Raw genomic sequence first — 27,347 nt, forward strand, 5'->3', positions numbered from 1 at the left:
GCTAATTTATTCATTTATCTGAAATGCCTAGAATAATTCAACATCTCAGCATTAATATGAAAACTTAGCTGTCCGTTTCCTATCCCTCCCTTCCCACAACATATACATGAAGATGAGAGTGTTTCCAGAGGGATATGGACAAACCAGATAGCTTGAACTACCTGTTATCTAACAATTTACTCAGGATTGTCTATCTATATCCCTGGCCTCTTATCCACTTTGTATATTAAAAGTAAAAAGTAATTGTGCACAAATTCACAAATGGTGTTGAAATAAAAACACGTGAATCTAACCCTGTAAATATAGTAGGTGTTGAAGTATTTAAGTATTTTTTCATTGTGGAAAATAACTATTTTTCTGTAACTTCCAGTTATGGGAAACTATGAATTTTCTTATTAAATAAACTGAAATTGATACTTTTTATTAATTTGCAACTCAAAATAGCCTGATACTATATCTCAAGCACTATCAGCGGTAATGTGGTAATGTAAATCATTGCACATTTTTTGGATAATTTTCAGCAAGTAACTATAACTACTTTAAAAAAGTATACCTCCTTTGACCTAACTACCAACACCAGGAATTTAACCTATGGAAATAATAATTATATATATATATGATTATATATATATTCAATGATATATCTATACTTATAAAATAATTCATTCATAGATACATTCACTGTAAGTTGTCTGGGTTTTTTTTGCTGCTTTTAAGTCAGTGTATCATGAGGGTAATTTTTTAAATGCCTACTTGGCACCTCCCATCAATTGTGATTTTCTAGCTGTACCAACTACTGGGCAGGAGGCATTATATTTTTTGTATCTTAATTCTACATATATGACTTGAAAGGTTTACACTTTAATACACACTCATAATGTACATTTTATATTTTATAATAAGATGAAACTTAATTCCTTCAACAGGGAAAGATTATCTTCTTGTACTATATTTTACAAATTTTAGCAAGTCAGTCCTCTATTCCTGTACACGAAGGAAATAGAGTTGCTAAGAAGGAAAATGATTTACCTAAGACCTACAGGTCTTTTGTTACACAACTGAGAAATTGACTTGAGGGTCAGCATATTTTCAAATATAGTACATGCTTTCCCTTCACCACTGCCTTTCTATACAGAAGATTTAAAAACAACAGATATTGGGGCGCCTGGGTGGCTCAGTCATTAAGCGTCTTCCTTCGGCTCAGGTCATGATCCCAGGGTCCTGGGATCAAGCCCCGCATCGGACTCCCTGCTCATGGGAAGCCTGCTTCTCCCTCTCTCACTCCCCCTGCTTGTGTTCCCTCTCTCGCTGCGTCTCTCTCTGTCAAATAAATAAATAAATAAATAAAACTTTAAAAAAAAAAAAAGATATCAAGTATGTACAGATATTTTAAAACATTGCTTAAAAATAGTTCTAGAATATAAAACTATTTTTAAATAAGCATATATTTAGATTAGGACCTAGCATAATGTTTATCACCTCGTAAATTGCTCAATATTTTTACTGAAAGGAAGGGAAGGAAGGAAGACATACTCTTGACATACATGAATTATAAGGTATGTCAGCCATACTTGAATTACCATTCATTTAAAAACATATCTATAGCTAAGAAGACATAAGTAAACTTTACAAGTATCCTCTTTTTAAAGATCGTTTTAAATATATTTGGCTGCAGAGGTTTTTAAAGCAAAGAAATATTGATGGATTATGGTTTTTCTCACACATTAAGGATACATGCTGGTTAAAACACTACACTTTTGGGGCACCTGGGCGGCTCAGTCGTTAAGCATCTGCCTTTGGCTCGGGTCATAATCCCAGGGTCCTGGGATCGAGCCCCGCATCGGGCTCCCTGCCCAGCGGGGAGCCTGCTTCTCCCTCTCCCACTCCCCCTGCTTGTGTTCCCTCTCTCGCTGTGTCTCTCTCTGTCAAATAAATAAATAAAATCTTAAAAAAAACAAAAACACTACATTTTCATTTGCCATTTCGTCTTTTAATTTTATTTTTAGTGATAAATAATTGAACACCTCTCATTATATATGATATACTCATTAATTACATTAACAAAGGATATTCTCATCTCATAGGAAGTTAGCTCTCCTGCATTTTCATTTATGTACGAATCTTTTGTGAGGCATATGTGCTGATGAATCTAAATGTTTTCTAAATGAGGGGGTAAAGATGATATACTTAATCACTGATTAGAAACTATAAAATGGTAATCTTAATGCTTCCTTAAAAATCATAAATAGATAATATCAGATGTCAGTGACATTGTTGAGCTACTGGATATATTGCTGGTGGGAGAATAAGTTTATGTAATGACTTTGAAAAATAATTTAGTATTACCTGATAAAACTGACTTTACTCATACCACACGCCTAGTATTTTCATTCCTAAATACCTGCCCTATATGTTCAATCCTTGTTTATGTGCACCAGAAGAAATATTCAAGAATGTTTATAAAAGAATTAGTTTGTAATTGAAAAAAGAGTGACTAATCCAATAACTACCAGCACTAGAAAAGGTAAATAATTTGTTTTAATTTGTGATATAGTAATTCAATGGACTATTCTATGGTAAATAAATATAGATATTACATATATATTATATATATATATATATATAGCTAGATAAAACAACATGGATAAATCATAAGATGTAAATTGAGGGGGGGAAAAGTGAAGGATAGCATTGTAATTCCATTAAGATATATTTCAAGTGAAACAGAAAACTTTTAGGGATATAAACATAAACAGCTAAAGGAAAGCAAAGAAACAATAAAGAAATTCAATACAGCGTCTATTCTGAGGATGTAGAGATGGTAAAGAGATTGGATATATAGAGAACTTCAGGTTAATGCTAACAGTCTTTTAATTAAAATGAGTGTTGTGCCCACAGGGGATTGCCGTATCTTTGTTCTTGACCCGTTACATATATTGCATACATACTCTCTTGTTATCTACTGACTATTCAATTTAAAATTATTTAATGAAGAATGACAGAAAACTGTGTAATATTTCTGTTTAAAATAGGTATTTTTTTTCTTAAATAAGAATTAAGACTCAGAACAAAATTTAAAAAGAACAAAACCAACGGTATTACTTGGGATCCCTGGCATTAGTTACTTTCATTATCTGTTGTCTCCTGTGGTGTGGTTGAGCTGTGGAATCACACTTTGCCTATCCCTAGATCTTATTTCTGGCATAGAGAACTTTAAAAAACAAAAACAAAAAACTGATGAGAACTAGAATTGCTAACTGATAAGAACTAAAATCGATACCATTTTGACTCTCACAGAAGCCAGATTCTTAGCCAAATGTAAGTCTGTATTTCTTTTGGAACAGATGTGCATGTGTGTGTGCTTGTGTTTGTGTGCATGCACACACGCCACACACACGCAAGGCGATGAAACCAGCTCATCCATTCAAGACACCAGTTTCCATTCAAGAGCTGCAAAGTACTTTTGATGAGTTGAATGGAACCTGATTGTTTGATGATATATCACTATTATTTACATGGTGAATTGTCCATCACAAGGGAAGTCAAAGCTGTCAAGCTCCAAAGGAGAGGTATGGAAAGTAGAAAGTAGTATAGTCAACTCACACAAGTTTCTCCTTCCTGTGTCACAGCTTGAATTCAACACCCCATATCTAGCCGAAAGCTGGAGATTGAAGCAATGTTCAGTTCTTTAACTATCATAAAGTTGGTTCCACCTAACACAAGTTCTGCAAAATAGGTTTCCATGGGCAAATAAGCTTGGGAAATGCATTGTCAAACAAAGGTAGTAGGTTTCTTTACTACAGAATATTTTAGAGGATGTAAAACAGTTTTGTGATTCTCCTAAGTGGGAGACCTTGTACACATTTTTCCTCAAATTTATTTGATTCTGATGCCTCTTCCCCTTTGGAGGATCATTCCATGGGATTATTGACTTGTGTAATAGATTTTGAGAAATGCTGTCAAAGATGGTTCTATTCTCTACCTTTTCCTAAAAAGGTATAGTAATTAGAGAATTTAGGATATCCCAGTAGGATATTAGTTTTTATTATGGGCTGGCAGAATAGTCAGAGAAGCAAACTGAAGTGAAACTATACTCTATAAAAAATATTAGAAAAATATTTTATAAAAGCTTAGATTTTATCTGTTGATCCCTTAAATTACTACTGAAAACTTCCTTTGCCTTTAATATTTCCTCATCGTCCTGTTCTACCTACACACCTACCACCCTTATCTAAAACCTGAAACATTAATCTGGACTCTGGAGTTAAAAAATAAATAAATAAATAAAAGCAGAGGTCTCTGGCTAGGTTCACCTTCTTTTTAATCAGGCCAAAGAATTTTCACTTTAAATATAGAAGTGTGTCTCACTCAAGTTTCTCTACAAATATCCTACAGCCCACATCCTACTTGGCTGTTTTTAGATTCTTAGTTCTCATAAGAGGATAAGACCAAGAGGTGAGAGAAGTCAGGTGAATGTTCTGAATGGAATGGAATGGAATAAAAAGTTAACACTCCATATGGAACTATGTTTTATTTAAGTGTGAAATTGGGAGAAAAATAACCTGTCATGCTGTTAGTGCCTTTTGGGTTTTCGGAATTTGAAAAGTTGTTTCACATGTACCAGTTTCTTCCACAGCTTTGCCAAGGTTGTGCGTATGTAGAATTATTATTTTTGTTTCTATATAATAATTAAAAATGTGCAAGACACAGCAAATATAGATACCCTGTATAAAGTCATAGGGGGTGAGAGGGTTGGATTTAATGAACCTTAAGAGCTGGTTCTAGATTTAACATTGTTGGATTCTATACTGTGATAATGTTCTTTCTAGTCATAATTTTATTCCAGAACATCAAGGAGATATGGCAACAGGGAACACAACCAAGGACATATATCAGGAATAGTCTTGATATTTGATACTAGCCACATGTACCACCTTGATTAATTTCTAAATCAGCCATTAATTTTGGGTCAAATGTGTAGCATGTGCTGACTGAGCTGGAGTCCATTGCTTGTGCATTTTCCCAGGCATGGGAAGAAGGATGTTTTTTTAGGCCTTCGGTCTACAATAAAGGAAGGTGGAATCCTGCCTGTTACTAGTACAGAAGATGAAAAGGCATTCAGAGGCTAGATAGATTAAAGAAATTAAATATACAAAATAAAGTCAATAATCCAATTCCTGGTTCCATAATTTCTGTTCCATTGATTGGATGAGATTTATAGTTTTGTAGAACTGGAAAACTATCATTCAAAATGGCCCCTCTTTATTTTATGAATTATTAGTTCAAGCTTGTGCTTTGAAGTCCCCAGAAAATGAAATTTGGTGGTAATGTCTGGTATTGGGTGAACTTCAATGGCAAGTATATTTGGTAATGACTCTTGGAACTTCTACATGTATTATTTGTATACAGGAGCACAGGATAATCAGATGTTGAGATTAAAGTATCAGCAGAAGTGTAGAAAAATATAGAGACATGATCTATCTTCATTCCTTATCTTGTGCTGAAACTGCTCTGTAGACTGAGAACTGGAAGCCAGTTTTTGGTGGTGAAGTATACCTCTGAAAAAGATTAGGTGACGTTTGGCATTACAAAACTGTAGAATGGTAAATCCAATATTTTCATGTTTGTGTTTTGTAAGCCTTGGAAACGGTTCTTACAGACTACTCTGATAATTATTCCCATTACATAGAACAAGAGGCCGTATCTCACACAGGTTAAGTAAACTAACCAAGATTAAACACCTGAAATGACAAACTCAGAATTCCAATTAAAATGTTTCTGGGGGCACCTGGGTGGCTCAGTCAGTTAAGCATCTGCCTTCGGCTCAGGTCATGATCCCGGGGTCCTCGGATCGAGCCCCACATTGGGTTCCCTGCTTAGCGGGGGGCCTGCTTCTCCTGCTCTCTTGCTCTCTCTCTGTCAAGTAAATAAATAAAATCTTAAAAAAGAAAAAAAAAACAAAACGTTTCTGACTCCAGCACCTGGTATCTTAAACATTAAGGCATGCTGTCCGTAAATAAATCAGGAGCATCTCTTAATGTAGAAGGCTCTTCTGAAGCCCTGATATATTATTGTTATTTACCCTCTGTGGAATGTTGGTTTGGCACCCCTCCCCCACTTATTTATCTTACTGTCAGGCACAAATTTATCCATATACAGATGTGAATTTCAGGATGCTGGTACTCTTTTCTACCTGGAAGAATCGAGGCAAATCACAAACCCCTTTCAGAACTCAGTTTCCCCTTTCATATAATAGGGAGGTTGTAACAGATGTTTAAGATCCCTTTCAGGTTGAACACTGTTCAAAATTACATCACAATTTTCTCTTTATGCCTGAGAAGATGATTTTAAAATTTTGCCAATACATAACTCCTTCATAAAACAGGATCATACAATAACTAATTAAATACATAATAAATAAAAAAATAAATAAAAATGCTGTGACAGGGGCCCCTGGCTGGCTCAGTCAGAAGGCCAGGTGGCTCTTGATCTTGGGGCCATGAGTTTGAGCCCCACATTGGGTGTAGAGAAAATGTAAATAAATAAAATTGCTGTGACATTAACACTTCCCAACCTAAATATTATAGATCTACTTTATCCGTTTTAAATGTTGTATAGTACTCTATAGAACTCCATGCTCTTCTATAATGCACCAAGCTTGTTTAGTCACACATGTATGTAAGGGCCTTTCTATTTCCAGGGGTTTTTTTGTTTGTTTTTGCTTTTACAAGTAAGGTTGCAATATATGTATTTTATTTAAATTGGACATATTCCTAAGATTTCTAGTATTGCTAACTGGGACAAGATGAAGTAAACAGTTTATTGACAGTTATTTACTGGTGATTATCCAACATGTCACAATGATTTATGTTATCACTGGCAGTGTTTGAGACCTCATCAGGCTACTTTGGGCTGCAATGAACAGAAAAAGTCAATTTAGTTTATTTAATAAGAAGATCCACTATCTTGCCGAACTCTAAGTTCAGAGGATGAAAGGGTAGTCTCTATGTCTCTTTCTTCTCCTGCTCCCCTAACCTTATATAGCTCTCCAAGGTATTGCAAGAAGCTGCAGCTGATCTGGAACAGACACCTAGAGGAGCTGCAGCCTTTGTTTGTGTATTCGTTTGTCTTTTAGATTACACATGAGTGAAATTATATGGTGTTTGACTTTCTCTGACTTACTTCATTTAGCATAATATCCTCTAGATCTATCCATGTTGTTGCAAATGGCAAGATCTCATCCTTTGTTATGACTGCATAATATTCCTCTGTGTGTGTGTGTGTGTGTGTGTGTGCGTGTACCACATCTTTATCCATTCATATATTAATGGACACTTGGGTTGCTTCCATATCTTGGCTATTGTACATAATGCTGCAATAAAGATAGGGGTGCACATATCTATTCATATTAGTGTTTTCATTATCTTTGGGCAAATACCCAGTAGTGGAATTATTAGGCCATATGGTATTTCTATTTTTTTAAAGATTTTATTTATTTATTTGACAGAGAGATAGCACAAGCAGGGGGAGCGGCAGGCAGAGGGAGAAGCAGGCTCTTTGCTGAGCAGGGAGCTGGACGTGAGGCTCCATCCCAGGACCTGGGATCATGACCTGAGCCGAAGGCAGCCGCTTAACTGACTGGGCCACCCAGGTGCCTTGGTATTTCTATTTTTAATTTTTTGAGGCACCTTCATACTGTGTTTCACAGTGGCTGGTACCAATTTACATTCCTACCAGCAGTGCACAAGGATTCCTTTTTCTCCACATCCTCACCAACAATTGTTATTTCTTGTCTTCTTGATTTTAGCCACTTTGATAAAAGTACAAGGTGATAGCTCATCGTGGTTGTGATTTGCATTTCCCTGATGATTTGGTGTTGAGTTGTAGAAGTTCTTTATATATTTTGGTATTAACCCCCTTACTGGTTATATCATTTGCAAATATCTTATCCCATTCAGTAGGTTGCCTTTTTGTTTTGTTGATGGTTTCCTTCACTGTGCAAAAGCTTAGAAATGGACTTCTTGATCTGTTTTTTAGAGAGAGTGCAAATCTGCAGAATTTTACCAGATTTTTTCCTCTTATCTCATTGGCCTGAGTTATGTGAGAAATCCACACTTAAACCAATCACTGGAAATGGATTGGTTCAACAGGGTTCAACCCTGGAATTGCAAGTAGGGTCAGCATATTCTGCAGTGTCTAAGTATTACTAGCAAGAGGGAGGGAGAGGAAGAGATAGATATTAGGTAGACTTGAAAAGATTCGTGTGTATTGATCCAACAATAGAGGAGGGCCTTCAGAGTGTAAACCTCTCATCAGAACTGGATCCAACTTCATTTATTCCACTTCACAAATGTTCTCTTTTCCTACTGGTCTTGTTCTCTTTACTTCTGTGTAGGAATTTACCTCAACAATAACCTTTGCCTCTTGTTAATGTCTTTGAGGGGTGATAAATAACCTAAGGCAGTATGGAGGTAGTTACACAAATAGAGTTTAGGTTTTTCATTGAAGGGGGCACAGTCCACATGTAATGAAACATAATTTTCAAAAACAAAATAGAATTCAAAACTTTAAAGATTATAAGTGCACTAACCTTTCAGTTATCTGGGCTGAAGATTTAGAATTTAATACCCTATTAAACTGTGTAGTGCCTGATAAGTACCAAAATATTTGACTGAAAGCTTTTGCAAATAAGTATCTTTCTAAAGTATATTTATCTATTTATTTTTAAAGATTTTATTTCTTTCAGAGAGAGAGAGCATGAATAAGTTGGGGGAGAGGCAGAGGGAAAGGGAGAGAATCTCAAGCAGACTCCCCACTAAGCATGGAGCCTCTCATGACCCTGAGATTATGACCTGAGCCGAAATCAAGAGTCTGATGCTTAACTGACTGAGCCACCCAGGCGCCCCTCTAAAGTGTATTTATAGAATTTCTGACGACATATATAGAGTACTAAAATATATGGAGCATAAAAAACACCTTGATGATTCAGTTTAATTTTACAATGGCCATTTATTGAATGCATAGTAGATGTGCATGAATTAAATGAGAAATATAGGGATTTCTTTTGACTGCAAGTTTTTCTTCAAGGACCAACTCGAGCCATAATTGAAAGGGTGAAAGAGGGAAGGAAGAAGGGAGACATGGCATGGGTGGCAGAGGATCTGAAAGACTTTCTTCTGATAGCATGGAATAGTGAATGGGGATATAGCCTCTGGTATCAAGAAGATCTAGTTCCCAGACCAAGTTCTGACACTTCCTTTGTAAATATAATTTAATCTCTTTAAATTTTAGTTTTCTACTTATTTGTGAAAGTAACAAAACACTACTCCCTATTTCAAGGAGTTGTGAAAACTGAAGGAGATCACACAAACCAGCTGAGATGGTGCTTGGCACAGCACTCACTCATTCTTCTTCTGAGGCAGCTAAGATAGAGGGTCCATGTCAGTGACCACGTCTGTACCTTGTTACCCTGTCCTCTGGTCATAGTTGATTTAACAAAGGCATTTATCTTATACACACCAGTCCAATTTTTCTCCCACTGAGAAATGTGTCTTTTCTAATAGAGAAAAACACAAAGATTGGAAGGCTGTTGGCCTGCTTCTATTGCTCTTTCATTATATTATATTAGGCAGTCATTTAGCATTTCCAGACTTCAAATTATTTTTAGTGAAATGAAGAGGTTTTATTGAATTATCTGTCACTAAGATTCATTCAACAGATAACTGTATGGTTGTATTTGAAAACAATACTATATATATTTTATAATTCATTTTCCTTAATTGTGGGGATATTAAGTTCTCAATTCTGCATGTAAGGTAAAAAATAAGAATAATTAAAATAACCTTGAAAATACCAAAATAGTCCATGAAATTCATTTTATTCAACAATAACATCATGTCAGACTTGGTAGAGTGTTCACACTCTTAGTGGCATGTAGGAAATGAAGATAAATAAGGCCATAAAGAATTCATTTACTTCATCGTCTGCTTTCTCTGGGGTGTACAGTATGTTTAACAATAGAAGTCATGGGGAAAAATCACCTGGTCTTTACTTTCTCATTTTTGAGATTTCACTCTCTGGCTCTCAAGTTTGTGCTCACTTTCTCTTATTTGCATTTTCTACCCACTGTGATTACCATTCTTCATGACTTCATAGATCATTATATGTCCATATCTTTCTCACAAACCTACACATAATAATAGGTGATTGATAAATGTTTATTGAAACAAAAATCAAATTTAAGAATTTAAATGTTTTATGTTTACAGTGAGATGCTAATATCTAATGTAAAATTTTGCACATAGCAAATCATGTATAAAAATATAATTATATTGTAATATTAGCAGTAAGTGTTCACTATTATGATATTGTTCATTATATGCTTAGTATTATGTTAAGTACTTGATTGCGATTATCTTATTTTACTCCTAATGATCTGTGAAGTAGTTAACACTGTTACTTACCTTTTACAGATGAGAAAACTGAGGCTCAGAAAGGTTAAATAATAGGTATTGAAATATAATTAATACAGAGCTAGTGAATTTTCAGCCTATATCCAATCAATTAATTCTAGAAGCCAAAATATATTCATTCTAAGTATCAATCTGTCTACCATCCACTCATCTCTCTCGCTCTTTCTCAACTATCAATAATTTTTTAACTTTATTAAAATCATGTAATTATATACCTTTTAACCCTGCTTATTTAGCAAAATGTCACCAATATTTTCCATGTCACTAAATACTTTAATATTGTCTTAATGAAACATATGTATTTCCTTGTTTTTAACATTCTTGTTTTTCATCAAATGTAAATTGTGCTATTTTTATTTTCTTGTTACTTAACCTATGCCTCAATACAAATTAATCTTGAGCTTTTTAAAGAATTCAAGAAGCATGGCATTTTACTCAAGAATTATTCATAAAATAAGTAAAATGTGGCTCTGAATATAATTATGTATTCATTAATTAAGTATGCTTAAGAACAAAACAAAGCAAAAGAAAAACAGCCCCTTTAAGCAGCTACATATCACACCGGAGTTTGAATTTTCCGAGAATTTTTCATTCATTTAAAGACTGAAGTGCAAAATCTGAAATAAAATGATAAATGACCAAATGGGTCCTCCCCCAGCATCTGGAGATGACAAGGTTAATATGGTCTAAAGGAAAATGAAAAATGTTTGAAAGCATAGATTTTTATGTTCAGAAAGAACATTTTGTTTTTCATATTTCTTTGCTCATACTAAGAGCTTAATGCTAGCTTAGTTGAACAAATTTGTCTCAAATAGAAATAAAACTTCTAATCACTGCTTACATTGCTATACAAAGTACTTTTAAAAAAAGTAATAAAAATAAAATACTTGCTTGTCAGTTGGGTAATTACCTGGGTAGAATCGAGATTCCAAGAAAGAAATAAGACTATCTGAATGGAAGAGTAGGAGGTTGAGAATGTTACCAACACTGTGGTTCAAACCAAGTTGTATCATTAAATTATACTTATAACCAACTGAAACTACCTAACTGAATACGCCCACAGCCTGCCTTTCAGGAGTAAGCACTCCTTCCTTCTACATCCCCAGTGTCATAAATGATAACTGGTCTTCTACTAATTTGAAGAGTTAAATAGCAAGACCCAATGAAAAGTAAATTATCCTTTAAGACTGGATAAAATAAACAGGAAAGAATTTCATATATTTCATCATATTCAAGAAGTACTGAAACATATTTTATGGTAACAATCTCCAACTTGGTCTTAAACTATAAACTAAAGTTGTTTTCTTGTGGTTTGGGAGAGGCAGATGAGGTTTTGCAGTTTGAAAATCGGCATTTCCTATCCTGACTGTTATTAATTAGCTGGGTAACTTTGGATCAGTCATTAAACCTCTCTGGGCCTAATTCTCTTTTTTGTACAAGGAGAAGCATTGGTTGGATATTTTCAAAAATCAATTTCAGGCTCTACATTATATTCCATGACTTTTTCACTGAGTAATTTGATAGCTATTAATGCAAATATGGGGAAGGTAATAAAGGTATTAAAGTATCTAATTTTATAAATAGAACATCAATGAACTACAGTAATTTCAAAAAGGCTTAGTTGATATTCTATTCAATATCAAATTCCCATAACCAGCCATGTGTAATCTCTTAGAATGTCAACCAGTACTCATCTTCTTAAATCATTCTTCCAAAATGTATGTATAGTGCCCTGAAAGTGAACACCAGGCTGCCCTCGTAATGAATCTGTATAGGGGTTAAGGACAAAAATCATGGCTTAGTCACCTTTATATTGTCAGCACCTGGTGCAGTGTCTGACACCTTATTATTTTGTTTTGTTTTGTTTTTAGAGAGGGAGAGAGGTGAGTGGAGGGGCAGAAGTAGAGGGAGAGAGAGAATCTTAAGCAGGTTCCACACCCAGCGTGGAACCAGATGTTTGGGCTTGATCTCGCAACCCTGATATCATGACCTAAGCTGAAATTAAGAGTCAGATACTTAACCAACTGAGCCATCCAGATGTCCCAGTGTCTGACACCTCAGTTGACAATTAAAAGTTCTTGTTAAATGAATGAATGCATGAATTGATAAATTAACTTGAAAGCATACTGGTTTGCTTAGGTGTCTAGAGAATTAAGTTAGAATTTTCTATTAGAAAAAGGATTCAAGCGAGTTGGAATAAACTTTGTAAGTAGCTGCTTTACTAATATGAATTGAGTTAATGTCAAAAGAATTCTCTCTTCTAATTATTGTCATAATGTGCAACCATCACCACCATCCATCTCCAAAATACATTTCTTCTTATAAAACTGACACTATACCCATTAAGCAATAACTCCCCATTTCCTCCTCACTGCTTCCTCTAGCAACCATTCTACTTCCTGTCTGTATGATTTTGACGACCCTAAGTATCTCATATAAGTGGAATCATGCACTTTGTCTTTTTGTGACTGACTGATTTCACTTAGCACTATGTCCTTAAGGTTCATCCATGTCATCACATATGTCAGAATTTCCTTCCTTCTTAAGGTTGAAAAACAGTCCATTATATATAGGCACCACATTTTGCTTATCTACTTATCTACTGATGCACCCTGGCATTGCCTCCACATTTTAGCTATTATGAATTCTTCCCTTCATTTTAGGCCACAGGGCTGGAGTTCAAGAGAACCAGTCAAAGAGAATGATAGAAGTTCCTTGGTAAATTAGGGGGACAGAGGGATCTGCATATGACTCAGAATTCTAACCGTCTAAAGAAAAGAGGCTATGACTAGAGCTTTCTGGTAGCAGAGGAAGAGACTGCGTGCATTGGAAACATTCTGTACTTTCAGAGCTTGGCAACAAATTTGTGTTTTCTATGAGTCAGATATGGCTCCCAAGGAAGAGGGTCGGCTATGGGCTGCCTTGAAAGGTTCCACGTAAAGCATTTCTGATCGGTACAGAGACGGAGATCTACCTGGCGATGCACAAGCTGAGGGAATCATCAGCACCATTCAGATACGTTGTCTATCCCAGGAAAATTTTGGCAGCTCTTTGTGGGGTATCTTTTAGGAACCCTCAAAGGTGCTTCGTAAGACAGAGACAGTAATTGTGTATCTAAGGCCCTTGCACTGGATTCGAATATACCAATCAAGTGATATCTCCACTTCCACCCCTTGTTAAAAAAACTCCAGCCATAAGGTGTGTACATGTTTGTGTGTGTTTGCTGTGTTTATGTGGGGGTTTCCCTGTTAGGGACAGAGTTAAGGGGAGGTATACCAAGAAAAAGCAGAAATGTCCATTAGTCTCCCCCTGCCCTTTTCAGATTTCTTATCCTGAAGTAAGTCTTCACTGCAGCACCAATGTTCTACATTGGGAAGTGTATAAGAGATTTATGTTAAGTTGAATTGTACATGTTGATACCTGGTAAATACCTATTCGTTTGTTAGCGGACAGTGCTGGAAAAAGCTGTGCAATGTGCCTGGAATTTCATGTGGAAGAAAGAAGAATGAGTGCATAGAGGGACTTGAAATGAATTTTTGTGAGAAAGATCTTATAAGAACTTATGTCTTAGAGACTGAGTTTAGATACTATGAAACAGAAAGGAGGAGAGGGAAAGGGCTTGCTTTGTGTGCTAAGAGTGAGCATGGTAGAAAGTTAACTGGCTAAGCTGTAATCTCCCCAAGGGCATGAAATGGGTGTAAATTAACTTGGTTTAAATGATGCCTAGACGGAGGCCTGGTAACTCTTAGGTACTAATAAATTTTGATGAATGTTGTTAAATACTAGGAAAATACATAATGATAATAAGAGGTAATTATTGAACTTACAATATAGGCTGTAGATTGTGTAAATAAATTATTATATATTAATTTATGTAACCCACAAAGCATTATTATTAGTCCATATGCAGATTGAGACAAATGTAAAAAAAAAAAAAAAAAATCTCTATCAGTTGTGCCCCAGGCATGTTAGTAAAATTTCTAATAAGGCTTAAAACGTGGAATAATTTTTCTTGCTGACCCCTCTCACTTTTTGACCAAGACAGTAGAAGTTTTCACATATTTTCTGTGGCTTTAAAGAAGCCATGTTTTCTTTTAAGTATTAATTTTGAGGTGCTGAAATTAGTTTCCTCAGTAAAATAGTCTGATAATTTTAAGCTGAATGTTTTTACAATTTGATAGCTCCATATTGAATATTTTCAGTTTTCACATTTGTTTTCTGCTGATGCAAACTGTGTCAAATAAACTGTGATGTTTCAGTAATTATTGTACTTATATTTGTGTTTTCTACCACAATTAAAATTTTAAAAAATGAAATCATTTGAAAGATGATTGACCTTTCAACTAAACAACAAAAAAGGAAATTAAATGCATTTGAAGAATGCCATAAATTATCACTATCATCATTTGCTGTCATTTTCATTCGTCCTTATTTTCCCCTGTGGTTTACAGTCCTCTTGTATGGGGTACTTGATTCTGGAGCCAATGGGGGGTGGGGGAATTTATACTACAGCTCCAAGCCTGTCTGTCTCACCAGTCCCATCCACTAACATGGTCACACTAAATGACACTTCTGTGACTCCAGAGTCTAAGAGAAAATCCCTGGGAGGCACATCATTAACGGTGAGAGACATTAGCCTGGAAAATTCCACTTTACTGTGTCATGATTGCCTGGAACATCTGAGAATCATTACAAGGTAATTCACAGCATTGATCAAATTCTTACATTGTGTGCCATGCTAAGTAAATGTTGAGAATGCCTGCAGTTTTCAGACCACAGTTTTGATATAAAAAAAAAGATTATACCCAGTGATTTTGAAGGAATGGCCAACATGGCCTTCATCCACTGTTATTGCAAATGTAAACTTCATTTGTTTCTGGAGGATACTCTGTAAGACTCAACTTTGAGATTTTAGTAAATATTCAATGAGCAAATACTATGTGCCAAGCCGTCTTCTTAGGTGCTGAGGAGAGTGCACTGAAATTAAAGCAAGTAAATGCCCTGTTGTTATGGAGAACTGATGTTTTTACATGATGGCAAGAGCATTCCAAAGAGATAAAGATAGAAGTGTAGATGCCCTTTGAGGCTCAGACTTCAGAACTCACACATCTATACATTCTATTGGACAAAGCAAATTCACGATCAGTCTAGAGTCAAGTATGGGGAATAGACTCCACCTGTGAATCTGGCTCATCCAGTACCCTGAGCAGTGAGGTACTTTGAGTTTCCCAGGAGACCGAAGGAGACCGAGATTGCAATAACCAAGCCAGTTGTGCAATAACATAGACATCAACCCTGTTAATGTCACGCTGTAACGTATTTGGAGGAACTATAGATACTCCATCCACTCTACTACCCCTAAAATGCTATTGGAATTATAGGTTACTAAATGTTAGAACTGAAAGGATCCATCCAAATCACCTGGATCATCCCTCATTTTATTGATGAGAAAATAAATCCTAAGGGAATGAAGTAATTTTCCTAAAGTCACAGAGTCCATGACAAAACCTGACTCTGGACTCTGTTCTTTGTATTATATCATGTGCCTCTAAAGTTTTATTATAGCTCATAATTAGAGAAGACAATAACTTTTTTTTTTTTTGAACCACCATTATGTTACTCAGAAACTGTATACTCATGCTTAAGAGTTCAGTTTTTCTTAAATTACATAGCCTATGTTTAAAATCTACTCTGCCATGGACTATATAATAAGTCTGTGGGTTATCTTGGGCAAATAATTTAACCTCCCTAACTTCAACCTTCCCATGTGGAAAATTGCAAGGGAATTGTACCTGCCTTATAGTTTTTCAAGGAGGATAAAATAATGCCTGTCACACAGCACTGTGCCTGATGCAAATTATGCTTATTGATAAGGATGCTATTTATTTTATCAATAACATTTAATATTAAAGTGAAATTAACATACAGTGAAATGGTTAGATCTTAGTGTAAATTTGATAAGTTTTATCAGTAGATAAGCCTGTGTTTAATAACCTTCCTAATCAAGATAGAGAATATTTCCTTCATCCCAGAAATCTCTCCTGTGCCTCAACCAGTCAATTTGCATCTATTCTAGGGAAGCTCCATTCTGATTTTAGTCACATAGACTTCTTTTGCTGCCTCTGAAGCTCATATAACTGGAATCTTTCATTTATTTATTTTTGGCCTGGCTTCTTTTGCCTAACATAATATTTTTGAAATCCAACTATGTTCTTGAATGCATATATGTATAAGTATGTGTGTATATATATTTATATATGTGTATGTATGTGTGCATGTGAATAAGTTACTCTCAAGAATATCACTAAATAATGCATTTTTCCATTTTATAAATATGGCATGGAATCTGATTATCCATTCTCCTATTGATGATATTGAGGATATTGTTTCAAATCTAATAAATCTTCTACAGATTTCTTGTACAGGGCTTTTTTGGGGGGGCACATGTTTTTATTTTTCTTTGATAAGTACCTACGTGGAATCACTTTGTCATATGGCAAGTGAATGTTTAACATTGTAAGAAACTGCCAAAATCTTCTGTAAATGGTTGTACCATTTCACAGTCTTACCAGAAAATGTATGAATTTTAGTTGCTCTCTACATTAAAAAAAATTTGGTATTGCCAGTTTTGTTAATATGAAGACGTATCATTGTAGTTTCAGTTCATATTTTGTTGATGAATGCTGACAATGAGAACCTTCCCATGTACTTTTTAGATACACCATTTTTTTTCTTAAGTATCTATTCAAGTATTTTGACCATTTTTATTAGGTTGTTGGCATTTTCACTAACTAGATGTAGGATTTCTTTATGTATACTGGATACAAGTTCTTTGCTGGATATTTTCATTGTTAAAATCTCCTTATATGTGACTTGCCTTTTCATTATTTTTAGTAGAATCTTTTGATAAACAGAAATTTTGATTCTTCTGGAGTCCCAATTTATCAATGTCATATTTTATGCTTAATTTTTATACATTCTTTAAGAAATTTTTGCTTACCCCAAAGTCATGAAGATAGTGTTTCATTCTAAAAACTAATTTTTAGCTTTTGCATGTATGATGGAATAAAAAACAAAGGTTATTTTTTTTTTAAATGCCTACTTTGAGGGTGCCTGGCTGACTCAGTAGAGCATGTGACTCTTAATTTCAGGGTCATGAGTTCAAGCCCCACATTGAGTGTGGAGCCTCCTTAGAAAATAATAATAATAAAATAAAATTTATCCATCTCTTCCAACATCACTCTTAAAATATTAAGCTGTCCCCTTTGAGATGCCTCACTTTTTTGAAAATCAAATGGATATGTATATGTAGAACTCATTAATTTATTCTTTTTCTAGCTTCTAAAGCCAGAAGCTTAGTTAATTGATTTTAATTTTTCTTCTTTTCTATATTTTAACAGTTAAAAATTTTCCTCCAAGTCCTGCTTTAGCTCCACAAAACAAATTTTGAGATGTTGTGTTTTCATTTGTTTTGAGGCAACTGTGGTTTCCTCTTTGATCTATGAATTAGTTAGAACTATACTGTTCAATTTTCAAAATTTTTGGAACTTTTCTACCTATCATTGATTTCAAACTGAATTCTGTTGTAGTAAGAGAATATACACTGTAAGCTTTCAAAATTTGAAATTTGTTGAGGGTTATTTTATGAACAGTTGAAAAGTATGTACATTTGCTAATTTACTCTGCAATTATTGAGTAAAGTGTTCTGTAAATGAGAAGTCAGAAGACTTACTATTGCCAACTGTGTGGGATATATCTATTTCTACTGTGAGTTTTTGCTTCATTTCATTTTAAGCTGTATTATCAGGTATGTAAAATTTTATAATACTTATGTCCTCTTGATGAACCAATCCTTTTGCATTATAAGAAGAGTGCTTTATCTCTTCTCATAATCCTTTTATTTATATCAATTTTCAGCCAGCATTTTGCTATTTGTATTCTCCTTGTCTCATTGTTTTCTCCCCATTCTGTCATTTTCTGCCTTTTCATTTATTATTTTTTAGTATTTGGTTTTAATTTCTCTAATGATTTTTAGCTATACCTTTTATATTATTTCCAGTGGTGCTTTAAGGATTGCCATATTCATTTTTAATTTATCAAAGTCTATTTACAGTTGCTATTATGTCACTTCATGAAATAGAAGAAACTTGGAACAGTATAATTTACTTAACCCCAGCTCTGGGATACTTGTGCTACTATGCACGTATGTGTTATAAACTCCAAATGAGCTGTTACAATATTTGCATTTAAAAGTCAGATCTCTTTTAAAGGAAATACAATAAAATGTGTTTTTTTTTTCTTCAAATATTAACCATCTTTGATGTTCTCCATCTGTATAGATCTGGATTTCCATATGGTATCACTTTCCCTCAGCCTGAACAATTTATTATTTCTATCTCAGCTCTGCTGGTGACAAATTCTCTCAGCCTTCATTTATTTGAAAATGTCTTTTTCTTTTTTTTCAATTTTGAAGGATCCATTAACTAGATATAGAATTCAATGTATGCATTTTCTTTCAGCACTTTAAAGATGTCACCCACTGTTTCCTGGCCCTGATTGTTTTGATCAGTCAACCATCATTGCATTGCTAGTCTCTAGCAATTAATGTGTTTCATTGTTCTCTGAATATTTTTAAAGTTTTCATTTAATCTTTAGTTTTTAGATGTGTGACTAGAAAGTTCCCAGGAGTAGTTTTCATTATGTTTACCCTGATTGGGGTCCACTGAGCTTCTTGGATCTAATGTAATATTTTTCACCAATTGTGGGAAATTTTTTGGCCAATATTACTTTAAATATGTTTTTGCTTTATTCTCTCTTTCTTCTCCTTCTACACAACTTTATTAGGCTTGATATTGTCACACAGGTTTTTAGTAGCACTTTTAAATTTTTTCAACACTTTTCTATGATTTTTATGTTAGATAATTTTTATTGATTTATCTTCAAGTCTACTGATTATTTCTTCTGCTATCCTGCATTTGCCAATCTGTTATTAAAACTCATACATAAACTTTCCTTGCAGTCATTATAAATTTCAGTTCTAGAATTTTCCATTTTTAAAAAGTTTCCATTTCGGGCGTCTGGGTGGCTCAGTCGTTAAGCGTCTGCCTTCGGCTCAGGTCATGATCCCAGGGTCCTGGGATCGAGTCCCACATCGGGTTCCCTCCTCGGCGGGAAGCCTGCTCTCCCTCTCCCACTCCCGGGGCTTGTGTTCCTGCTCTCGCTATCTCTGTCTCTGTCAAATAAATAAATAAAATCTTAAAAAAAAAAAAAAAGTTTCCATTTCTTTGCTGAGAGTCTCTATACTCATTGACCACATAAACATCATAACCATGTTTTCCTTTAAGTCACTGAACTATTTAAAAGAGTTGACTGAATATCCCTTATTTGCTAATTGCATCTCAGGTTTTGTTGGTTTATATTGAATGCTATTTTTTAAAAAATATGTGTCCTATTATCCTGTGCTTTGTGTGTCTTACTTTTTTTTTTTTGCCATGTATCAAAGAATTTTACCATGTATCCACACAATTTATATATTTTGACATTCTGATTTTTAAAAATCCTCTAAAGAACGTTGATTTTTGTTTTATTAGGAGTTATTAGCAAATGACCTTCATTTGGTGCAGGATTAGTTTATACTGTTTTCAGGTTAGTTTCAGTTTTGTCCTTAGTTTAGAGCAAATACTTAGTCCTAGAATAGGAAGGGTTTTGGTACTTCTAGGGTTTTTAAGGAAAGTGTGAAGTATTTATTATGATCCTCTAACTTGGTGGATTCAGACTCCAAACTCGGTGTCCCCTGCAGTGATTGGAAGCTGAAATACTGGTTCAGCTTTTCCAGTCTTTAAGTTTTTGCTTTTCTCCAGGCTTCTTGGCATCTTTTCCCCCTTTCACCCAAAAACAAACATCTAAGGGAGATTTGCATACAGATTTGGAGTCTTACCTCCCTTTGTTGTTGCTGTTTTTCTGTGATTTCTGCCCTCAGTTTGAGAGGCTCTGGCAGCCCCACACCCTCCTTTTAAATCTCAAACCAGTAAATTGCTGCGTTTGGATTCTAGCCATCCAGTCCCTCTGGAATGGAGGGTTTTCCTGGAACGTGGGACTTCCCATGCTAACACCAGGCAAGTTCATGGCAAATAGGGAAAAATTGGTCATCCTTTAATTGCCCTCAGTGGAAAAGCCACATAACTTTAGATCTCCTCCAATTCAGTTTTATCTTTCTGTGGCCAAATGTTCAACACTTTCTGCTTGTTTGGGGTAGCTTTCTAGTACTTTACACAATTGTTTATATTTTGTCTACCGCTTAAAATTATTATATGCAGGATGGCTAGCCAATTTCATCATTATCAGAACTAGAACCTAAGTAATATGTTTTATTTCTCCAAATGATAAGAGATTTGGTATCAAAAACCAAACTGGTCCAACTTTTGACCTCATAATTCACTTTTGAGCATAGTAATAATATAATAATAGTAATAAAATATGTCAAATTAAAAATAAAAATAAAACTTTATTCAGAAAAAAACTGTAAAACTCCAGCATTTTGAGAATGGCTTGCTTGGATGACAGGATGCAGGTGGTAGATTTTCCTTTCTGTTTTACATTAATTTTTAAATTTTAATATAAATATATGTCTGAATACATATATAATTTACTGTGAAAATATAAGCATCCTACTTATCACATAATGGTTATTTAAATATGCATTATAAACATACTTTCTGAAGTATGTAACTAAAAGGTAATTAAAAGATTTAAATTTTTTTAAAAAATAGAAAAAAAAGAAATTAGTGGATAAGGTGTCTTGCAATTACCAATGAATTCAATATGTATTGCAAAATCTTAAAAAATACATTAAAATAATTTTCTTCAGAGCACACACTAGATAGGAAAGGTCCACAGAGGCAAACTGAAGTCTAACCAGGAATAGTGCAGGTAAAATTGTACCCAAATACTATAAAAAGTAAAATTTCTCTATGGATTCTCTTAATATGCTGAGAGGTAGTCCATTATTAAAATGGATTAGAATTTATGGAGATCATTGCGAGACGGATAAGGGATCAGTATATGAATTACTACTTTGTGAATGTGATAGCATTCGCTCTTTCAGGTTAATATGCTTGTTACTAAACTTGGGGAAAAAAACTTACGTTGCAAAATTGGAAATTTTCTGTATGGTAGAAGACAGAATTGTCACATGAACTTTTTACGTGGTATGAAACAATATTCGTAACCTAATGGCCTGCCTGTGTTTGGTGTGTCCTCCTTTGTGTTTTAAAAATTAGGATTTCTCATAATTTTATTCCCGTATCCTCTGGCAGCTCTAACTGGAAGGGGGCAGTGGCAACTCCATTCCGATGGGGTGTAGTTACTCATCAAGTGTGTATGGTTTCCACCACTTTACTGATTCAGAAACAGCCCTTTTCTTTCATTTATCTCCCTGGCTTGGTTTTGGTAGGCATTGGGCCTTGGCTTACAAAAATACGATATAATATCTTCACTAAAAACAAAAATACAGCTATTAACAATCCAGCATCTTTTTGTAAATAAATGTAAATATGAGGAGGGCCAAAGTTCCTCACAGCACAGCAAGGAACAAGAGAATTACAAAGAGAGGGATTTACATTTGTTCTCCCTCTATTTTAATCACAATAGAAAGAAGTCAATTGCTGCCTGTGAATAGTGTTGTTTTGATTGGCTTTTGTTCAAATGACATAAAGTAAGGCAGATTTCTAAAGGTGTGGAATCCTCTAAAGGATTCCAGGTGTGTCTGTTAGGCCTTTTGTGCTTCATTGTCAGAGTCTCCTCAACTTCTGTCATTGGCAGGAGCTGCTAGTAATTCTTCTGTCCTTGGACAGTTTTTAGGGTTGAGGATGGAGGGTGGACCTACTCGTTTCATGTTCTATTCGTAGGCCTCCTGGACTCCATACTCAAGTTCCCTACCTGGAAGACTTTCCTCCTGTAGAAAAGGCGCAGGTTTTGAAATGAATCCCTGCTATATACCAGCAGGGGGTCTGATTTGTCCTCTTTACCTGTATTTCTCCATGTACATCTTTGCTGTGGTCTGGACTCTACAGAAAACTTGAAACACTCTTTCACTTTCTTCTTTATGATGATGAGTAAATGGGGTTTCCTCTGTGGCAGATGAACTAGGATGGCACAGAGGGATATCTCCCATGTATCAGTATCCATGGTAACATTCCAAGCAAGAAGGAAGCATGCTAACACGACTCATCCACCCCACAAATTTTCAGGATTGTCACCAAGCAGAACGAAAAAAGTCAATCCCCACGCAGCAAATAGAAATCTCCTTATATTGTTAAATGTCCTCTCAACCTTCCCCCTTTGTCCAAGTCTCTTCAAAAAGCAGCCCCTATTTTGTGGTCTGTATTCTCTATGCAAGCAGCTGTGTCAATGCAGTTACATTCTTCAACCTTCAAGTAGTTTGTGTCTTTATATTTTCACTGGGGATGGGGAACAGAAAAGGGAGGAGTGAATCCGGGGGAGCATGGAATTTTTTCATGTCTTTTAATTCTATCCATGTTTTCTCCCTTCATTCAAATTGAAAATTCACCAAATCTGTTTCCCTACAGGATGTTACAGAGAAACAGCCATTCCTCCCCCACTGTCTGCCCCTCCTCCCGCTACAGTGTAACCATGATTTCTAAGACTGCATGATTTTAATAAGGATTCTTGGCAGATGTGATGAGACAAACCTTCTGTCATTGGTGATACAGTTTACTGGCTTGTTAAGGCATCTCTTGTCCGCATGAAAGTCAGTCCTTCCATGCTTGTGTGTGCAGTAAGGAGTTTAAAGGCGCTGGGAAGACACCACGCATGTGTTAATTCGTGCTGCAGCAGCGAGCATCTCTTCCACTTTGATCTCATAGTTAATCTGCGTGATGTTAATCACACAGAGACTCTTTGATCTTTTTAAAATTTCTTTTAAACACACACACACACACACACACAACCCTATCCCAGCCTTCGCACGCTAAAAGGAAAAAAAAAAAAAGAAATCAAAACAGAGCAAACAAATAAACAGACCTAAAATGATGGACCTGGGGGAGTATGTGTGTGTGAGGGGCATGAGTATGTGTAGAGTGTGCGCGCATCTTTCTCCCTTATTTGTATCGGTGTGCGTCTCTCTCTGTACCCTCCCCCTGCCTCAAATACATTATTCCCCTAGACTTGGAAGCCGCTCCCAGAGCTGACGCTTTGATGGTATCTGCAAGCGTTTGTGCTGATCTTATTTCTGCCCCCTGAATATTAATTCCCAAAGCTGGTGGCAATACAGTTCCCCAGTGACGGGACCTACTAGAGGCAGGTGGGGGGAGCCACCATCAGATCATAAGCATAATAATAATACAAAGGGGAGGGATTCTTCTGCAACCAAGAGATTAGAGGCAGAGGAGGAAAAAAAAGCGATGAGTTCGACAAATATATGGAGCACAGGAAGCTCAGACTACTCGACTCCTGTATTTTCACAGAAAATGACGGTGTGGATTCTGCTCCTGCTATCGCTCTACCCCGGGTAAGATGTGTTGTTTTCAGCGTTGTTTTGTTCCAGAGGGGTGGGGGAGGGGGTGGGGATGTGGAACTAGGGAGACCACCCAGATTTTAAACACTGTTCTAGGATATGGGGTTATAATTTAGGGAAATGTGAAAATATAGGGTAGAAAATAGAGGGATGAAAGAGGAAGGTCACTTTCGTTTATTTATTAATTTATTGGATCTTATTTGTTTTGTTTTAGAGTAGAAAAGCTAACGTCATAAAGACTTTGTGTTTGGGGAGTAGCATTTTGATAATACTGCAATCTGATGTCGAGGTGGGCTGTGCTGATACAAGCCGGCATTTGAGGCCATGTTGGAGGCGTTTTGGGTGGGGGTCTGGAGGAGATAACTGCAAATGGGATCCTGGAGAACACCCAGGAGATGTGTGTGTGTGTGTGTGTGTGTGTGTGTGTGTGTGTATGGGGATGGAGGGGTTCTGTTCCTGTACACCAAAGTATTGCTTGCTCCTGCACCTGGGCATTCTTAAAATCAGTCAGCCAGATTTTCTATTCAGCCCCATTGACCTGGCAGGAGATTCCCTGATGGGCAAACATGGTTCAGCACCAGGGACAGCAGTCCCAGTTAGGGCCAAAAGGAAAGAGGTTTATCTAACCCCATAGGGAAATCTAATTCTATACAGGACATTGTATAGTACAGACAGAAGGCCAAAGGAGCCAAGGAGCACTAATGACCTCTGGGAGCCCTGTTCTGATTTCTCTACCCCCTCCTTGAAGATGGGAGGGGGCATGGGATGGAGAATGTAGTTGATGAAAGCATAGAGGATATATGACTAGAAAAGACTTGGTCTTGCTGCAATGTTGAAAAAAATAAGCTGAACCAGGTGAATGTTAAGCCAAAATTGTCAAGTTATGCATTGATGCCTTAAAGCCTTGCTGAACTATATGGAAACGATGGGAAGGGGGGAGATGAATTCCCCAAAACCCTGAGCCAGTGTGTGCTCTGAAGTGTTTTGCTCCTAAATTTTCTTGAACTTCATTGCACCAAAAGTATCAGTGAATATTCCTCCACCTATAGGTCATTATTTATCTACACACCCAAACAGCCCCTGGCAACACACATATACATTCCCTCAGGATGTCCAGCCAGGTCCAAAGGCAAGTTAGAGGTTCACTATTTACATTTCATGCTTTCTTCTATACTGTCATTTTAAAATAAACTCTATAAGAATTACTCTCATACCCCTTCCCCCCCCCCAAAAAAAAAGAAAAAAAGAAGAGAAAAAACTAGCTATAGAAAAAATCAAGCCATTGCCCTAAGGTTTTCATGGGAGTTGACATTCTTATGTAGTATTTGTAACAAAAGGAGATAAAAGGGATAGGGGTTAAACTATTATTAAAAAATTTCTAGTTAACTTCTCTGGTCCTCCATTCTCTAGGGTAGGTAATGGGAGATGCAGATTTCTGATTAAGAAGAGATCTAGGGAAAACAAGGTGTGAAAGCTTTTTTTTTTTTTTTTTTGGAGTTTCTAAGCAGACAGGGTCTGCTTAATTATTTCAGCACTTTTCATACCTTTCTCCTTTACTTTAAAATAGAATGTGTTTTCATTAAGAGCATGAGATTAAATAGCTTTCTCAAAAGTGGAGACAGTCTTTTACTGGAAATGTTTCATGTGCATTACATTTGAGTGGAATCCTGGAAAAACATTTTTTCTATCTAAAATTTGCACATATATTTTTCTGTTTAGTGTTATATGTAGCTCTTAATTTGTTTCAGAAGTTAGAGAGTTGATAGTTGCTATGGATAGAAAATCATTCTCATATTCTTAGCATTTATGAAACCTGTGGATTGAAATTTAGACAAGACAGGGAAATAGGTCTTTCCTTCCTACTCATGTCTATCTTAGTAAATAGTTTTTTAACAAAATAGATGAATACATTATTATTATCTCCAATGGTCTTGTTTTAATGAAAAAATGTAATTTTATTATTATTCATAATGGTATGTTTAAGATGTCTTTTTATTGCCACAGCTCTGACTTTTCCAATATTATGTAAAAAGTAAAACTTAGTGATACATTTTAATTTTTAATTCTTTGCATAATAGCCTAGATGAGCTTTGTAAATAGCCCTGAAAAAGGGAACTGTGTGTCATGTAAACTCTCCAATAGGATTTTCACATTTTCTCAGTAATGAGAGGGAATGGAGTCATTGCAGTTTAGTGCAGAGAATGTGATCAGAGTTTTAGTTTGCTGCAATCCCATAAAAAAAAAAGCCATTTGAGTGGCTGAATAGGGCTGGATGGAAATAGAAGCTTTGATTTCTAAAGCTGGTTCTAAAGAAGGACAAAAATCATCCGGGAAAATGTGGGACCCTGGAAGCCAATTTAAAAGAGGCTTTTTGGGTAAATAGTGGCAGTAGAAGCACTTAGAATGTTGAAGGGGAATTAAAAAAACAAACATTTCATTGACTTTTTCATTTCCATAACTGCAAAGAGTAAGTTTTTCTCCTTTATTAAATTGATTAAATTTATTATATTGTGTTTATACAAAAGTAAAACAAGGAAGGATATAAAGCATTGAGGTGAGGATGTTAATAGCTAATATCTCTTATGTGTGAAATATTAATTTCTGAACCTCAAAGTTATATAAACTGTCCTGTATCTTGTATATAGTGCTATTGAAAGAAACACCTAGAAAACTTGCTTAAATGGAGATTCCTGAACCATACACTGAAAGATTCTGAATCATTATGTCTGGGATGAAACTCAGGAATATTCATTTTCAACAAGTACCCTAGACCACACATTGAAGAAAAGTGGTATTTACTTTGCTGATTTCTAAAATTTATCACCGTATTTAATATTTACAAGTGCTTTGATTATTGCTACTTCACTATTCAACTGAGCATAATGAGTCAATTTCACATATAGAATTTCTTATTTGGAAGTCATTGGGCATATTATACAAACCACAAAGGATAAGGAATACCTATAAAGGATTTTAATAAATGCAACTCATGTGTGAGGAAACATGGGCTGAAAAATAAAATATGCATATATGTATGAATGTGTGTAATTATATTCACAAACTACATACATTCCATGTACAACTACTCATTCATATAGGTTTTAAAACAAATTTCACAATCTATAAACTCTTTCAATGTAACTATTTTCCATCTCAGAGTAAAAATACACTAACAAGAAGAAATAGAGATACAACAAAAAAATTTTTAGAATAAATAGGAATTAAGTGTTAAAAGTAAATATATTTTGGGGTGCCTGGGTGGCTCAGATGGTTAAGCATCTGCCTTTGGCTCAGGTCATGATCCCAGGGTCCTGGAATGGAGCCCCAAGTCGGGCTCCTGG

General features: G+C 35.4%; 1 protein-coding gene across 2 annotated transcripts in view; it reads left to right on the forward strand.

The window, feature by feature from the left end:
* Window positions 1–23,603: 23,603 nt before the first annotated feature.
* GABRG2 (gamma-aminobutyric acid type A receptor subunit gamma2) overlaps window positions 23,604–27,347 on the forward strand; it is a 101,170-nt gene continuing 97,426 nt past the window's right edge. Inside the window, exon 1 of one of the 2 annotated variants that reach the window (XM_006730680.3) lies at window positions 23,604–24,000. In XM_006730680.3, coding sequence (XP_006730743.1) covers window positions 23,894–24,000 — 107 coding nt within the window. In that variant the 5' untranslated portion in view covers window positions 23,604–23,893. The remainder of the gene's footprint in view (window positions 24,001–27,347) is intronic. The other variant, XM_006730679.3, reaches the window with a different exon arrangement.

Source organism: Leptonychotes weddellii, chromosome 7, assembly GCF_054177405.1.
Source record: "Leptonychotes weddellii isolate Sample4059 chromosome 7, ASM5417740v2, whole genome shotgun sequence".
In the NCBI taxonomy this organism is placed as follows: domain Eukaryota; kingdom Metazoa; phylum Chordata; class Mammalia; order Carnivora; family Phocidae; genus Leptonychotes; species Leptonychotes weddellii.